This window comes from Rhipicephalus microplus, chromosome 2, assembly GCF_043290135.1.
Source record: "Rhipicephalus microplus isolate Deutch F79 chromosome 2, USDA_Rmic, whole genome shotgun sequence".
NCBI lineage: Eukaryota > Metazoa > Arthropoda > Arachnida > Ixodida > Ixodidae > Rhipicephalus > Rhipicephalus microplus.
The window spans coordinates 250,964,340-250,978,454 of NC_134701.1; the positions used below are offsets into that span (position 1 = coordinate 250,964,340).

The 14,115-nt window shown below is 46.4% G+C and overlaps 1 protein-coding gene across 1 annotated transcript; it reads left to right on the forward strand.

The window, feature by feature from the left end:
* Window positions 1-467: 467 nt before the first annotated feature.
* On the forward strand, window positions 468-2,983 carry LOC119169288 (uncharacterized). The gene has a single exon (XM_037420400.2). The coding sequence runs from the start codon at window positions 937-939 to the stop codon at window positions 2,854-2,856; it is 1,920 nt and encodes a 639-aa protein (XP_037276297.2). The 5' UTR covers window positions 468-936; the 3' UTR covers window positions 2,857-2,983.
* The last annotated feature ends 11,132 nt before the right edge of the window (window positions 2,984-14,115 follow it).

Consider the following 14,115-nt stretch of genomic DNA (forward strand, 5'->3'; position numbering starts at 1 on the left):
TCGGTAGTGCTTCAAGACAAGGTGGAAAAGGAACTACACATCCGCATGGAAGACCAAGGAGTCATACATAACACAGGTAACTGGCCGAGCCAATTGAGTAGTTTACCTACATGAACACTGTTGTAAAGAAAGTAAAAAGTTCGCGTTCCTTTGGTTCCAATTGCCCTTAACAAAGTGCTGCATGAGCTGCATGTAAATTACCCCATGTTAACTGTTTAAGACGTAATGCCAAGGCTAGATGGAGCGATGGTTTATTTTTTTTATGGCTTGACGCGGCGTCAAGCTTTTGGCAAATCGAACTCGCAGGTTCGAGTTTGAAGCTTCGCCCTACGAGGGCAACATATATGGCCGCCATCGCTTCTTACGCATGCCTTTTGGCATTGTTTCTGGCCCAGCGATACTCGAGGCCATGATTCACCGTATGCTACAGGAGCGTAGCCAGAAATTTTTTTCGGGGATGTGGGGTAAGTTTGGTTCGACCATATTTCATGCATGTTCGTGCATGCGTTTGTACATGTGCGTGCATACTTAAGCTAGCAAAATCGAAAAATATTCGGCGAAACTTTGAACTTCTACCTCCCCTTATCCTGGCTTCGTCCATGGTATGCTAGAAGGATTGCCAATGTCTATTCACATAGGTCGCGAAAGTTCGGGCTAAAAGTGGTTCAGCAACTTTTGCCAGCGGCGTTAGCATGGGGAGTTATGAGAGCAGCGATTGAAGCGCGACTATGTGTGGAAGGAACAAACAGTAATAGTTAAAAACCTAGTTTTATTCAAGGTCGAAGTAATCGCTATGTTTTATAAATATTTCTTTCCCCCAACAATATTATTTCTTTCGTTAGCTGCACAACATTACGTCATATACATGACGTCGCATAGGTTTTCACCAGTAACACCGTAAGTAGAAGCGGAGAAAAACGACGATTTCGATTGGCCATGTCTGGCTTGCGGTTTAAGCTTACCAAGAAGTCGTTGTTTTATCTCTGCGTATACGTCGTATTCTGTTGGATTTTTTTCCACGCCGAAGTGGCCCTGCTGACGCCCATATTCAGTGAGTCGCAATTGTTTTTTAATAAATATCTGCTACGCATTCCGGGTTGTTCGCTTCCGCTCTACGACTCGTACCACTGGACCCTCGGCCTGTCGCTGTCCGAAGACGTGCCGTACGAACGGTCGTGCTCGGGCCAAGAGCCTGATATTCTTGCCCAGCACTTCGGTCGGATCGTCATGAACGCCAGTGCGCTTCGACGCCTTTACAACGTGTCCGAGCTGGACACTAAGTGTTACTACCGCGAAGTACTTCGAAACGAAAGTGCTCCGGGGCCCGACAACGCGCCGCTGCTCGGACCACGTGTGCCGTTGGAACTAGGGGATAGGCTTAACGCTGAATACGTGCAAGTGATGTGCGAGGCACACGATAAACCTCTCTTCAAGGAGTACTTTCTTCTGCCACTGTCAAAGCCCCTTGCCACAGTTAATAGCGACGCGAACGAAGAAAAGCCAGCACGGAACAAAAAGCCGATAAGCGTTTTGATTCTCGGGATTGACTCGACGTCCAGGATGAACTTCCATCGTCACATGGTCAAGACGGGCAGATATCTTGAGGCAGAACTGAATGCGTTCGAGTTTATCGCTCTCAACAAGGTGGATGACAACTCCTTTCCTAATCTTATACCTCTTCTTACGGGAATGTCCGGCTCCGAAGCAGAAAGTGTGTACAGACGATATGGAAAATTCGATCAACTCCCGCTTATTTGGAAGGAATACAAGCTGCGTGGTTATACGACGCTGTACATGGAAGAATGGCCGTTCGCAGGAATTTTCGTTTACCCAACTTTTGTCGGTCTTATGAAAGTGCCTACCGATTACTACCCAACTTCTATCCTTCGAATGATGGACGATGGAGACTTGCAAAAAATGGAGTGCATGGGTGCACGGTTGAAGACGAAAGTACTGGTTAATTACTTAGCTGACATACTGAAGCTCAATCACGAGAGGCCAATGTTCTCGTTCGTCTGGCTCTCGTACGTCACCCACAATAACGTGAATGGGCTGCAGCTCTTGGATGAAACGCTGGAGCGTTTTCTCAGAGAATTGGCAACTTACGGCGTTTTGAAAAACACCGCTCTGCTGTTCATGAGCGACCACGGCATGCGCATGGGCCGCATGAGCGCGACTGAGATCGGTCGCTATGAAAACAAGAACCCGTTCTGTTTCCTGGCGCTACCGAAACGCTTTCTGGCTGATAACCCGGTGACCGCTGCCCATCTAGAAGTGAATCAGCGTCGCCTAGTCACCAATTACGACCTGCACGCCACGCTGATCGCCCTCTCTGAATGGCCCAAGTTTGGCACCAACTCGACGGACAAGGGTTTGAGTCTGTTTGGCCCCATCCCACCGGAGAGGACGTGCGCGGACGCTTTCATACCACGCCACTTTTGCGCGTGTCTTGACGATAGCCGGAGTGTTAACGATCCCAAGGTTTCGCTACATTTCGCATGGCACGCTGTGGATTACATCAACGCTTTAGCCAAGGTACACTTCGGGAAAAGCTGCGTTGTCTGGCAGCTTGGTACAGTAGACCGCGCCTGGATGCTCGCAGGCTTCGCGGATGATGCGGTGCAGCTCCGAGTGCAGATCACCACCGTACCAAATGCGGTCTTCGAAGTGTACGGCACGCTTGGTAACCTTTCCTCATCAGTGAAGAGCGTGGACTTGGTACTGAGGTTGGACAAGTACGCTAACCAAACCACTTGCCTGCCCAGGAGCAAGTGGCAGAAGGTTTGTATGTGCAAGTCGTATTTGCTGACCTCGACGACGCGGGAAACGTTTCCATTTGGCCTCGGATTGTGGTAGCAAAGCTTGAGGCTGAGTGGCTAGATCGAGATTGTGAATGTAATTTTTAATGACGGCTACAATTATAGTGATTTTTGTTTCTGCCTATGAAAGACATATATAATGTTCGATAAATATCTGGAATGGATCGTTCGTTTTGCAGTGGTTTTCATGACGTTTCTAGCCGAAGATGTCTACCATTAAGTCGCTTAGCTCTGATAACGCTACCCTTCAAGTTGAATACATGAAACGGTTATTAGACATTCCTAGAAATTTTCACGGAGGTTTACAGCAACGTGGGGTACGTCCACAGTTGCAATTTATTTTCTATGAGACAGAAGCGTCAAAAAGTGTTTATCGCGGGAATGGTGACGAGTGGGCGAAGCCGTGGGATCGTTCGGTGTTACAGTAAATCACCCGGGAAATTTACAACCGACGCATGTAAAAATGAGTGACAAAGCGGTGTACAGTTGTATACAATGTTTGTTGGTCATAAATAGTGTGATGTGTTGAGGGGTAAATTTCGTTTTGCCTTCGTTCGGCGTCATCGTCGTCACGTTTAGTGGGTACATTGCATGTGCCATGCCGTGATGGCCGAAATGTCGTCTGGAACGCGCTTGTTTTTGATCAGCGTAATTATCATCTAGGCACGATGGTGGACGTGGCTCGACTCTATAAAGAGTCTTGTGTATGGAAAGCAAGCGAAATGGCCGCGAGCACACGATGAGCGTGGCATGTAGTCGTGTTGTTACATGACACACCTCATGGTTATCATGTTTGCACCAGCCATATACTTTCGTCATGCTTTCACGTCACGTAACACAAGATTTCGAGATGCTTTATTGATATGTGGGGCTTGACGTCCAAAAACAACCATATGATTATGAGAGACGCTGTAGTGCAGGGCTCCGGAAATTTCGACCACCTGGGGGTCTTTAACGTGCAGACAAATCTGAGCACACGGGCCTACAGCATTTCCGACTCCATAGGAAATGCAGCCGCCGCAGCCTTGATTAGATCCCGCGACCTTACCTTAAACACTAGACCCCGGCATATATATGTGACGTATGAAGCGATGATTGGTAGAAGCCGAGAAGGAAGATGTGAGAACAAAATAAACATGGCGTATGAGCCAGGCCACGTCACCCATTCATCATAGCGTTACACGAGTCGGCAGGATGAAGACCTCCGAGCCACTTCATCAGTGTCTCATCATCGACGCAGTTCTACACAAGACGCCCTGACCATACATCGACTACGGAATCATCTCCTAGCCGCACACAGCGACCAGCACCATGACAGAATCATCGACCGACCTTCCCATCCCCAAGTACACCGGAGCAGCGGACGATGGACTTGTACAGGACTGGTTCGACCTGTTCGAGTTCCACGCCGCCGCTGCATCATGGTCGGAACGGGAGATGATCACCAACTTTACCGACTACATCTCCGGTGAGGCATTTAAGTTTTACCTGATACACATATTCGAAAACGACGAATCATGGCAAAAGATCAGAGAAAAGATGATTGCCCGTTTTAACGACTACGACAAGGACTTCCTCATTACCGACCATCTGCATGAAACCACACACGACCGTCGCAGTCCACGCTTATTTCTCAAGTAACGTAGCTTTCCACTAGGTTTATCTTCACGAAAGCCGGTATTTTCAAAGTCGTCGCTTCAGCACACGACACGAGACGTTGTTTACCCACCTCATGCACTTAATTTTTCGTCTCGAATACGTGGTCCACCACCCGGTTTTCCATCATGCGGCTCTTCAAGCGTTCCTGTCACTCACCGTTTGCCTCATAACGACACCATGTTCACGATACACGAGTCGACAGGATGAAGACCTCGCAACCACTTCATCTCCCGGCCATCATCATCGAAGACCTCAGCGAGACGCAGTGACCGAACGCGGACCACCAAGACCACCAAGCATCATGAGAGCAGCATCAGAAGACCTTGACATCCCTAAGTACACCGGATCAATGGACGATGGACCCGTACAGGACTGGTTCAACCTGTTCGAGCTCCATGCCACCGCTGCATCATGGTCGGAACGGGAGATGATCATCAACTTCACTGACTACATCTCAGGTGAGGCATTCAAATTTTACCTCACCCACATCTTAGAGAACTATGAGTCTTAGAAAAAGATCAAAGAAGAAATGATCACCCGTTTCAAAGAATACGATGAAGACCTGTACATGCCTCATCAGCTGAAGTCTCTTCAACTCAACCATCACAGTTACGCGAAGTCTTCCCGCAGTAAGCGTATTTCCCAAACCAGACTTCAGAGTGAATATTTCACCATTGTACCATCGTATGACTCGTCCAAATACACTTCACGCATTACAACACCAACTAGGGACTTGCACGTCGCAGCAGAGAAGGTAATGCCACCGTATGCCGATAGGAATGTAGACCATTTTGCCAAAAGACCGGACTTACGGTTGGGTTTTTCACGGGCAAATAAATCGGCATTTCCAATGTATTTACGGCACCATAATACTTCAGGTATTACTGAACAACCCGAATCACTTTATGCTTCATGTCGCCCACATGGCCCACACGGCTTCGGACACGTGACGGCATTTACGCACGACGAGTTAGTAAATCCACATGAAACCAAACCAGACAACGAATGTTCACAGAAACATCATTCGTTCAAAGTATTCAGCTCAGCAGTTCCATCTCCTGTCATCAACTTTACTGATAAACCTGATGAAGCACCTCACAAGATCGTAGCATTTACGCATGATGAGTTAGTAAATCCGCACGAAACCAACCCAGACAACGAATGTTCACAGGAATCTCATTTGTTCAAAGTATTCAGTTCAGCAGTTCCGCAGAGACAGAAGCATTCACAATCAGCATCTTGTGAAGAAACGTGTTATGCAGAAGAGTCGAGTGTTCATCAATCACAAGATCGAAGCGACGTGAATCCAGTATACAACCTCACTGCATATAATGAAAACGAAACCGCAGGTGCGACTTCTGATGACATAAGTACGCTTCAGGCAACGACCAACAATGAACGGTTTATAAATACAGAAGATTCAAGTGCATCAAACCCGCCACATTATCTTGCGCCGGAAACAGTTGCATTGGTTGGTGTCGTAGAAGCCTGCGGAGGACTCGCTAAGAATCCTGGTGCAACAAGATCATTGTCACACCACAAGCAAGTTGACGAAACGAAGAAATTACAACGTCAACGCATACTTAAACATTGTCAACGGCGAAACAAAACTTCATCGAGTGCACTCTTAAGGCTTGAAGAACATTGCAAAAAGGCCCATCGTGGTGGATACATTCTCCACCAAAGATCAAGAATGTGCCTTCCATCAAACCATGTGCGACATCGCCATAGAAAAATTTCCAAAAGCCACAAAAGCACCCCTTGTACTCGGCAGAAACACAGGCAGCGCCCAATCAACCTCGATCAACGCGCACGCAAGCTGCCTGCACGACCCGTGCCACGACGAAGAATTCGATGCCTACGATATCTGAACTGTCCATTCTGCAAGGTGTTCGAACCTCGTTTGTTCTTCACAAGAATGCCGGCTGCGATTTCCGCTATCTCCACGTCCAAAGCATTCTTGTGTTATCCAGGACGCAACCATCAGCCTCGCCCACCAGAACTCCTGCGTTAACCGGACTGCTGCACTCTTTCCTGAAGTTTTGCAAGTTTACGGAACACCACGGAGCCATGAAACCAATTGTGCATTTTGACATTTGTGACTTCTCAACCTCTCCTTGTGTGCTTTTCCTTGTACGTAATCCATGCCTTCTTTCGGGGGGAGGGGGAATCGTGTGACGTATGAAGCGATTATTGGTAGAAGCCTGCGGAGGACTCGCTAAGAATATATATATATATATATATATATATATATATATATATATATATATATATATATATATATATATATATATATATATATATATATATATATATATATATATATATATATATATATATATATATATATATATATATATTGTCACGACGTCGAAACAGAGGTCTTGCCGCAGAAATTGAGACCAGAAGCAGGTAGGTTCTTTTAATAAAACGCGCAAGAGAGTTTTTCATCCATTTCATTGTACTTCATGGCACATGCACAACGGTCATTGTCTTTCTTTTTGACAAGCACGTGACATTTGCCTCCCTCCGAAAGAGGCATCGTCGCGATGCGCAACTTAGGCGCTCTACCAGGCGTATAAGTGGTCGCGTCAACTGGATAAATACGGTTTCATACGCACGACGTATACGACTTCGGGTAAATGCTTTTGGCGCTTAGAACTACAGTCAGTGTCGGGAACAACTTCATAGTTCACGTCGTTCAAGCGTCGCGTGACGCTGTATGGGCCAAAGTAACGTCTTAGCAGTTTTTTCGACAGTCCACGTCGACGTATCGGAATCCAGACCCAGACCTCGTCGCCTGGTGTGTAGCTAATAAACTTGTGTCGGGGACCGTACCGTTGTGCATCTTGATGCTGTTAATGACAGATGCGCACACGCGCGAGCTGTCTGGCTTCCTCGGCACGCTGAGTGAACTCTTCGGCGTCTACATGGATGTCGTCACACTCATGCGGCAACATGGCGTCCAACGTTGTCGTGACTTCGCGACCATAGATCAGACTGAACGGCGTCATTCCAGTGGTTTCTTGTCGAGTGATATTATAGGCAAAGGTCACGTACGGCAATATCTGATCCCAGTTTTTATGTTCCGTGTCAACGTACATGCTGATCATGTCTCTGAGGGTCCTATTGAGGCGCTCCGTCAGTCCGTTTGTCGGCGGATGGTATGCAGTTGTTCTCCGGTAAGCTGTACCGCTGAGTCTGAGAACCGACTCCAAAAGCTCTGCGGTGAAGGCAGGTCCTCTGTCTGTGATCACTGCTGTCGGAGCGCCATGCCGAAGGACGATGTTTTCGATGAAGAACTGAGCGGCCTCTGCTGCTGTGCCGCGCTGCATAGGTTTAGTCTCCGCATAACGGGAGAGGTAATCGGTGGCCACGATTATCCATCTGTTCTCTGTTGTGGAAGTTGAAAAGGGGCCCAAGAAATCCATTCAAATCTGTGTGAACGGCTTCGCTAGTGCTTCGACTGGATGTAAAAGACCGGCTGGCTTGCTGGGAGGTGCTTTGCGTCTTTGGCAGTCGGTGCAAGTTCGCACGTGATGGTTAACAGCAGCGGGTAACTTTGGCCAGTAGTACTTGCATCGTAGTCGGCAATATGTTCAGGTGTAGCCTAGATGACCAGAAGTTGCTTCATCATGGCATGCTTCCATAATTTTTTTTTCGAAGAGAGGCAGGCACGACGAGCAAGTGCGGGTTGCCGGTTGGTGAGAAGTTTTTCTTATAGAGAACATCGTTTCGCAAGCAAAAAGATGGCAGTCCTCTTGCAAATAACCGCGGCACGTCCTTACGTCGTCCTTCTAAATATTCAATGAGTGGCAACAGCTCGGGGTCACTGCGCTGCTCCCGTGCAATAGTGGCCTTGTTGACAACTCCCAAGAATTCCGCGTCGATGTTTTCGTCATCACGAGCGACAGTCTCCACTGGCGACTGTGAGAGACAGTCGGCGTCGGTGTGCTGCTTCCCAGATTTATAGACGATGGTCATGTCGAACTCTTGAAGCCTTAGGCTCCAGCGCGCCAAACGGCCAGATGGATCTTTAAGGTTGGTGAGCCAGCACAAAGAGTGATGGTCGCTAACAACCTTGAAAGAGCGGCTGTACAAATATGGACGAAATTTGATGACCGCCCACACCACGGCGAGACACTCCTTCTCAGTAGTCGAGTAGTTCTCCTCCGTGCGAGAAAGAGTTCTGCTGGCGTAGGCTATTACTCTTTCACAGCCGTCTTGCCACTGCACCAGAACGGCACCCAGACCTACATTGCTGGCGTCAGTGTGAAGTGCTGTAGGGGCTTCCTGGTTGAAGTGCGCGAGGACTGGAGGTGTTTGCAGGTGTTGTCGTAGTTCATTGAACGCCATTTGCTGTTCACCCCAAAAGAAGGGGACGTCCTCACGTGTGAGTCGTGTCAATGGTGCCTCAATAGACGAAAAGTCCTCGATAAATCGCCGGTAATAGGCGCACAACTCTAAGAAGCATCTCACGGCCTTTTTAGAGGCGAAGCTCCTTATAGCGGTTCCCGTTCGTTCCCCGTAGTATGTAACAAGTATAACATTTTGATTTCCAAGGTGGTGCCGGTGAGATACTTCTTCTGTGCGTTGTTGAACAATAAAAAATAGTGCTCAATGTACATGTCAATGACTGCTAATGGGGAATGAGAGACAGGAGCATTCGGCTTTTAGTTAACGCACAGGCTGCGATCACCATTAGCAGCCATTGGCATGTACATTGAGCACTATCTGACAAAAAAGGGTTGCAACGTTATACTCGCTGGGTGTAACCTCCTTAGCTTTAGAAAGGTTTAGCGACCGTTGAGCCGCAGTGCCATGAATAGAATGAACTTGTATATACCATGAATGAACTCGAGGTGGTTAAAAATGGGAAGTAGATACGAAGCGCAAGCCGTAAGAAAGTAAAAGCCGAATTCTCCGCCTCTCATTTCCCATTAGCAGCCATTGGCATGTACATTGAGCACTATCTGACTGAAAAAGTTTGCTACGTCATACTCGCTGAGCGTAACCTCCTTGGTTTTCGAAAAGTTTAGCGAGCGTTCGACCGCAGTGCCATGAATACAGTGAACTAGTATATACCATGAACTCGAGGTGGTTAAAGGTGGGAAGTGGACCCGAAGCGCAAGCCGTAAGAAAGTGTGCGTGTGCCACCTCTCGTTTAGTCCTTGGAATGTCCGCTGTATGGCGATGCTTCTATATGGGGAATATATGATGAAAAGATGCGAGATGGTGGTACTTGGAGTGTTGAATAGATGGACGAACAGACACATAGACAGATGCATGGATGGACGCATGAACGGACGCAGGGACGGACGCACGAACAGACGCACGCACGGACGGGCTGATGGACGCATGGACGGTCACACTGACGGCCTCATGGACGGACGGATGCAAGAACGAATGGACGGACGAATTCTTCGCCCCACTCTCCATCATTCACTCCATGGATATGCTGCCATTTTTTTGTTGCGTGGTGCAGGAAATTGCGCTACGGCGTCTATTTCGGCCGGGTCAGGTCGAACACCCTCGTGACTGACGACGTGGCCTAGGAAGCTGAGTTCGTTGAAACCAAAATGACATTTTTCCGGTTTTAAAGTAAGGCCGGCCGAACGTATGGCTTGGAGGACGGTGAATAGACGGCTGAGATGTTCCTCGAATGTTGCTGTGAATACAATAACATCGTCCAGATAGACCAAGCATGTTTGCCACTTCAGGCCTGATAGTACGGTGTCCATGAGACGCTGAAAAGTGGCTGGCGCCGAGCACAACCCAAAAAGAGGCACCTTAAATTCGTATAGGCCGTCAGGCGTCACGAAGGCCGTTTTTTCACGATCTCTCTCGTCGACTTCTATCTGCCAGTAGCCGCTCAGGAGGTCCATTGAAGAGAAATAGCGCGCATGACGCAGCCGATCGAGTGAATCGTCTATGCGGGGCAGTGGATAGACGTCTTTCTTCGTGACTTGGTTCAACTTGCGATAATCAATACAGAAGCGCAAGCTGCCGTCTTTTTTCTTCACCAAAAACGCGGGGGACGCCCAAGGACTTTTCGAAGGTTGTATGACGTCATCTGCGAGCATCTTGTGTACTTGCTTCTGAATCTCCTCGCGCTCTTTCGGAGCCACACGTTAGGGGTTTTGCCCAATCGGTCGCGTGTTGTCTTCAGTAATGATGCGTTGCTTGGTCAATGGTGTTTGCTGGACCTTTGACATACGCGAAAAGCAGTCTTCGAATTGGTGTATAAGTTCAAGCAGGCGCTTCCTATCAGAGGGCGGTAGCGTAGAGCAGATATCCACCGACAAAATTGTCGAGGCGGGGACAGCCGCGTCATCTGGTTGCAAGGTAAAACAAAATCCCGGCTTGGTCTACATCGTCGTAGTAGGCAATTGCGGTACCCTTCTGGATTTGACGGCGCTCGTTGCTGAAGTTTGTGAGGAGCATTTCTGCCTGTCCACCAGTAAGCGCCAGGACGCCCCTCGCGATGGAAATGCCTTGTCTGAACAAAAGAGTGACTATGTGCTCCGCTATCACATCTTTATAGCAAGGACACCCACTGGACACCGACACAAGGCAGCAGGATCTCGGTGGGAGTGTCACATCGTCGGCTATTTGCAAACGGTGCTAAATCTAAATTTATAAACATATTTATTTATAATTTATAAACATATTTATTTATAATTTATAAACATATTTATTTATAAACCCTATGCAGGCTTAATGTTGGTGAAACGTCAACTGTGACCGCAGTGCTGCCAATCTAAATTTATAAACATCACATATGTACCGTTACATATATACTCCCATGATACAGGTATTACCTCTTCAACTTTAGGTAAGTGCAGGCGATGTAGTGAAGTTGGTCTACGAAGCAGTATCAAAGGCTACCACCCTCGGGAGCACAAGCGCTACATATCAGCTTGCCGCTTCTCGTCTTGCTGATACCCATGTTTCTGTTGGCATCGTTATACAACTATAAACAACTGCTTATATATATGCGTCTGTTCAACATACATGTCCGGGCGTATAACATTTGTATTTATATTTGCGTCATTCGGTAACGTTTCGCTCAACAACAAAAAAGAAAATTCACCACAGTCACCTTCCCTCCGCATGCTTTGCATGGTACCATGGTACACGGGATCTACTGAATTCTTTAGGCACGACGCACCTGAAAAATTTCTTGTGAAGATGTAGCCAGTGGCATCATATATGCCGCGTTTACATGCATATAGAGCCAATCATTACGGAAGGTGGATAGACGGCCTAGCTTAAATGGAATAGTTGCGCACTTATCGTGGGCTTATTAGACATTCACTGAGGTTTGAAGTACAAATGTCTATTTTATTAAAACGAAGTTCACGTTACGGCGCGCTCATGTCACGAGTGGCGTACTTTGATGTATTGTCGCGGGACCGAACAATGTGGGATCATAGCCTGCGAATTATATATGGGTACATATGTAACGTGACGTCAAGTGGCATGACGTTGCAACGACATAAGCGGGCATACGCAACGGGCGCATAATTTTCATGAAACAGTAGTATAGTCGAAAGCTAAGCGAGATGGCGTATACTTGGCATCGGGGCTCTTCTTGTTAATACTAAAAAAAATAGTAGGGCAGACTGGCTTTGATCACATTTTCGATACGATATTCACGAGTTACTCGCGGGTGCATCTTACATTTGTTTATATGGTAAACACCATTGATGTACAGTGATGTATAACTTGAGAACAACGCAGATTGATATATAAATGACAGTCCAGATGTTAATACCGGTGACGTCATGGTCACTAAATCGCAAACGAAACTACCTATTTCGCAGCTACGGCTGTCATTTGCCGTGATCGCACAAGTACGTTATGAGGAACACGCATTCGAGGGACTATAGTTACACTGGGAATGACAGAGTGAAGAGGAAACAACGCACTCTGTCCCCAACAGTGTAGGCTATAACTCTTACGATACGGTACCGACTAACCCACCAAACCATCCTCATTAGCCATTACGTTTCACCAAAGAACCCTTGAAAAATGACATATCGGCGCGAATGATCAATAAGGTTTTAAAGATTAAACAACTCCTTGTATGGCACTGTATGAATGATTAACAGTAAACTGATATTTATGTGCATGACAAGCCATTATGCAGAGCTTATGGGGAAATCTATCTATCTATCTATCTATCTATCTATCTATCTATCTATCTATCTATCTATCTATCTATCTATCTATCTATCTATCTATCTATCTATCTATCTATCTATCTATCTATCTATCTATCTATCTATCTATCTATCTATCTATCTATCTATCTATCTATCTATCTATCTATCTATCTATCTATCTATCTATCTATCTATCTATATATCTATCTATATATCTATATATCTATATATCTATATATCTATATATCTATATATCTATATATTTAAAGATTTAACAACTCCTCGTATGGCACTGTATGAATGATTAACAGTAAACTAATATTTATGTGTATGACTAGCCATTTTGCAGAGCTTATGGGGAAATACGTGCCTTGTTCATCTGTTGTGACACATCTGCACAGAATTGAGGATATTGCCTGCACGTGTTTCTGGTACACAGATGTTAGTAGGCATATATGTTGGCCGTTTGCAAGTGAAATATCAACGTGGTAGGGTGTCCTCTGGAGCAATATGCAGCACAATAATGTTCAATGACCGCTAGTTAACTCTCTCTAGGAAGCCTGCACGAATGCGCACACTGAGTTTCAGGCTATTTGAAGAAACGCGTGGTACGTGATGTTCCTTCGAAGTTCACGTGCACAATCGCTTACGCCGTCACCGAAGGGGATAGAAGCTGAGAGTATAGAAAACGTCTCATGCCTGGCTGGAATCTCTTTTAAAGCTAATCTACAAAATGCTTTAAAAACGTCGCAGAAATTTTCCACTCAACTAAAGGGATTCTTGGATACCCAAAGTATCCTGTCTTTCAGAAACCGTTTTATAAACGTTTTTAAGATGTCATGTCGGATCAATTTATTTCAATCTGCTGTTATTATTATTGTGCAATCAGTTAGTGCACTTCTACGGGCAGTAATCTCGGTATTAAGTCACTTTATTCTGGAATTACTAAAGGCCATATTTAGGCATTAAAAAGGGGCCTTTTTAGGCGCTCACGATGACCATTGACGCCGTCGTTACCGTGGCTTCCCCTCGGACCATAAAACACATATTTCATATACCGTACATAGAGCGACCATAGCACGCATATGGTTTTGATATAAACCTTACTCTGTACGCCCATCCGACCGTTCGTCCGTGCGTGACTCCGTCCACTCATCCGTCGGCACATCCGTCCGTTTATGCATCTGTCTGTCCGTCCATGTGTGCTTCCGTCCGCCCGTAACTTCAACGCACCCATTCACATTATGGGCATTAGAACCTAGCTTCAGCATTCACTTCGTGTATCTGCAGTAGATATTTCTATTACCTAAGTAGGCAGGAAGAAAGAGGCAGGCCAAACAATGTTTGAGGACTCCAGAGGTTTTTAAATATAGGCGCAATAAGTTTTGACATAGTGCCGATTCTAAAGGAAGACGTGCGCAACCTCTGTCTACAACAAGAATATATATATATATATATATATATATATA

Coding starts and splice junctions, on each gene's coding strand:
- LOC119169288 (XM_037420400.2), top strand. CDS start 937: ATGTCTGGCTTGCGGTTTAAGCTTACCAAGAAGTCGTTGTTTTATCTC.